Source organism: Quercus suber, unplaced genomic scaffold (assembly GCF_002906115.3).
Source record: "Quercus suber isolate HL8 unplaced genomic scaffold, Cork oak 2.0 scaffold_147, whole genome shotgun sequence".
NCBI classification, from domain to species: domain Eukaryota; kingdom Viridiplantae; phylum Streptophyta; class Magnoliopsida; order Fagales; family Fagaceae; genus Quercus; species Quercus suber.
The window spans coordinates 201,581-205,810 of record NW_027069608.1 but is presented as its reverse complement, the minus strand read 5'-3'; the positions used below and the strand labels follow the sequence as shown (position 1 = coordinate 205,810).

The following is a 4,230-nucleotide window of genomic DNA, read 5'->3' as shown; positions in this document are numbered from 1 at the left end:
CCTTTTTTTAAAAAAAAAAAAAAAAAAAAACATTTGCAACTCTATCATTCCACTAATTAAGCGTAGAACGTGTACAACTAACACTAAAACAAGTGTAAGACAAGTGGCATTTAAAATGCCTATGTAAACCATAAAAATCAAATAAATGTCATGTGCCGCGCGTCTGAATTAAAATTGGAGGGAATTGGAAGGTTTATACAATTCTTCTACAACCACAACTTTTTGCCACAATTTACTAAAGTGGTCGGCTATGAATGGTGAACAATCACTTTCAAGTGGATTCGGCCACTTTTTCTCTATTTTTTTCTCCATTACTTACTGTCTACCATGTCAGAGTTTGAGTTACAACAAAATTTGTGGCACAACACTAGTGTCCCTAGACTATCTCGGATCAAATGAGAGGATCTTATCCTAAAAAAGGCAATACATAACCATGTCGTCACCACAATAACACAAATTTAATCCCTAAAATAATATTTTAAAAAATAAATAAAATAAAATAAAACCTAAAACCTTGATCCACCGAAGCCTAAAGAACCATTGGAGTAAGGTTATTATGAACAATCTAATTTCATCCAATCCAACGAATTTCATTTCCATCATCTACTTCATTTTCGACAAAAAAAAAAAAAAAAACCAAATAAATAAATAATAATTAAAAGCAAAATCATGCGGTAATTGTTTTACCTTGTTCTTGATCTTCATCGGACGGCGTCGGTAAATCGAGGTAACGCTCGCGATCTAGCTCGGAGTCGAGCGAAGGATCTTCGGAGCGGTGGTGACGGCGGAGCTTACGCGGCGGCGGAGGACTGGAGAGGAGGTGGCGCACGTCGTAGCGGTCGATGGAGAGCGAGTTCCACTCGACGAGGGCGTCGCTGGTGTTGATAAAGGCGGCGGTGGCGTCGTCGTCGAAGAGCAGCGCGTGGCGCCCAACAACCTCCAGATCCATTCTGCTCTGTTCTCGACCCTCCGATTGGATCAGATATTGTGTAGCCAAAGCCACGGAGAGAGAGAGAGAGAAGAAGAAGAGAGGGTTGGATTCGAATTGGAAAAAAGAAAAGTGTTTTCTGCGAATTGCGTTGCGGGTGGGATATGATATATATACGTGTTTATTTTCTCTTTTTTTTTTTTTTTTTTTCTTTAATCACAAGATTCACAACGTTATAATTGTTGTAATAACGCGACTTTTAGTTTGTAAAGGCGACTTTAATTACTGACCGCTACCAAAGACGTTTACTACGGCAGAATACTTGGTTAATATAGCGATTAATACAAATACATTTTGCTGTCCCCAAGATATCTCTTTTTGTTCTTTATTACTGTTTCATTTTAGTCCTTAGAAATTTAATTGTTCTTGATTTTTTTTTTTTTTTTCATTTTAATTTTGTGCTTGTCCTAGCCATTTCACTAACAAAATCTAGTGACATGTCACGTTTGAAATTCACTTGGCATTCAACTTTGAAAGGGTCATTATTGTAATTTACTTATTGTGTTACCATGTGTTGAGCTTTAATTGGCTTGGCTTTCAAATTTGGGTTCAAGTCAAGGAATCGAGTTTGCTACTCACTTTAATGCAAAGAGTGAAGAAGGCTAACAGTGCACCTTGAAGTCACACTTGATGAGTGAACTTGCAATAGAAGGAAGAGGGGATTTCCAACAAAGTAATTTCTAATCATGAAAGTGAGTAAACTGATGTGGTGAGGGAGAAAGAGGACTTCCTATTTGTGCTTCCAAATATAGAAAATTCGTTTTAGTTTCTACTGAATGTATTGGATTGACAAAAACTATGTAATAACTAATGAGGAGTTAAAAACTTTTGTGAGATTCAGCTAAAAAAATAAATAAATTTTGAGAGGTACCTCCAAATTTCCAATACCTTCTTTTTCAAGAGGACCACTTTGATGATCAGCTAGTAGTAGCAAAATACAAGCTTAGAGAAGTGGGATTTCATAAAGAGTTGTTATTACGGTTTTATGTCTTTTGAGGCAATATGGTTGGTCTATCCCCATCTAATTAGTTCATTTAAGGGTAGGGTAACTTTCTGCACCTGTTAAAATTTGTAAAATTATGAAAATCAACATCAGATGGTGATAGGTTTAAAATCGATCAAGATTTTGAGGTTGTTTTGGTCTTATACAGTTTGCCATTGTTTGATTAGCTCCATCCCATCGCCTCCGAGTAAGCTATTAAATTTGAGATAATTGGTATCGGACTTTTCTAAGTGACATTAAATGTGTAAGTTGTTTTGAACAGGAATGTTGGCTTTTGCTCTGTTGGTCACAAGATTTTTTTAGTCCCTCCCCTATGCCTAGCTTGCAGACGTTTTTTGTATTTTAGCGCAAAATATGGCAAACTCTTCAAGCTTCTTTATTTATATATATATATTATGTATATTTTGAAAATTAAACTATTGAATTTCATATTTTTTATGTTCTTATCGTACATATTAAATTTCGTTCAAAGAAAATGTGATTTACTATTTGATTAATAAACTTATTTTTTATACACAATATTAAATTATAAAAACTTGAAATTTTAACATTTGTTTAATGATATCACAATTGATTTTTTTTTTTTTTTAACGTTGGATTATCAATCTAAAACAAAATTTATATTTAATATAAAGATATACAAAAAGTTTAAAAAGAAACTTTGTTTAGGATGGTTGAGGCTATTTGGTAACGTTGTTCTAATAATATTGTTTGTATTTTTTAGAAATATATATAGGAAAAAAATATATAAAAATACATATAATATTGCTTAAAAACTGGAAAGTATTGCTTAATGTACCGTACCTAACGGCCTAAGTCTTAAGATGTGATTTTTCAACTGATTTTGTAAGTTTTTCACAGGTGGCAACTTGATTGGACTTTCGGCAGTGAGTTTTGCAGGTGGCAATGATTTTGGAAATGATTAAGGCAATTCAATTAATCTGTCTTGGTTTGGCGCGTTTCCCCAAAGAGAATGATGCCTCCTACTCCTAGACTTGCTAAATGCAAGAAATCATGAAGAGTCTCAGGTCTGAATTTTTTAGGGACTGAGGTATGTTTTGAATCTATTTATTTTATTGAAATTAAAAATTTATTATTAAAAATATTGTAAATAAGAAAAATGTTAATTGAATAGTACAGTGTGTCTTATAAATAATATCAAAAAATATAATAAAACTCATGAATAATACTAAAAATAAACTAAATAGTAAAACAAATTGGTAAAAAACAAGTTAGCAATGGGTGTTAAAGAATTCAGCAAACACAACAAGTCCTCTCAATGTGTTCGGCTTTTATGACAATGGACTATACATGTGTTTGGTAGACTATGCAAATATCCCAAGCCCATTTGCAAAGTTTTCTATTAAATCCAAGATAAATGACAAAAATGATCTTTTACCTTTCAATACATAATTTTCACTGCCCCACGTGTTAACATAATTTTCATTGTCGCACATTCTTAACATGATGATCATTTTACAAGTATGAAGTTCTTGTTAGGTGAAAAATAAGGGGTAAAATTCAAGTCTTTAAGAGAGAATTTAACACATATACATTTAGATTTAATATTTAGATTAGATTAAAGTAAGATTTCTATCTCACATAAAAATAAAAATACATAGTTCCCAAAAATGTTTCCTTTAAAAAAGTATATATGGGCTTTGTCGGGTTTGGACTTTGGCTTTCTTTTGAAATTAATGTTTTGATATGGCTATAGATTTGAAAAAAGTGTCATCAACAAACTTTGTGCATTAATTAATTGTGTCAAATCATTAGCTTATATTGCATAAATAGTCATGTGTGCAAATGGGATTGGGAAAACTTATCATTCTCATGAAGGAAGATGAAGAGATGGTGAATAAGGAGAAAGACCTGGCTGGGGAACTTGGTGGAGGGAGAAAATGAAAGTGGAGGAAAAACAAAATAAAAAGAGAAGAAAAAGAAAACCAAATAAAAAGAGAAATGCTATCAAAGCTTATGAGGTGGAAATTCTATTCCCACTAATAAGTTGTTGAGATGGTCATTTTAAATTACTTTTTACCTTTAATTGGTCACTTACTATGACACTTAAAGCAATCTATTTAACACACCATTTTTCTATTTGACATATCTGTAAGTTTTGAATAAGTTTTTACTTTAGTTGATCACTTACTATGACACTTAATCTATTTAACACACCATTTTTCTATTTGACATATCTGTAACAGACACCAAAAAAAAAAAAAAAAAAAAAAAAAGA

General features: G+C 32.3%; 1 protein-coding gene across 1 annotated transcript in view; it reads right to left on the bottom strand.

The window, feature by feature from the left end:
• LOC112013017 (uncharacterized) overlaps positions 1 to 1,088 on the bottom strand; it is a 6,415-nt gene extending 5,327 nt beyond the window's left edge. Inside the window, exon 1 of the mRNA XM_024045401.2 lies at positions 688 to 1,088. Within this exon, the coding sequence (XP_023901169.2) occupies positions 688 to 949 (262 nt within the window). The 5' untranslated portion in view covers positions 950 to 1,088. The remainder of the gene's footprint in view (positions 1 to 687) is intronic.
• Positions 1,089 to 4,230: the final 3,142 nt, after the last annotated feature.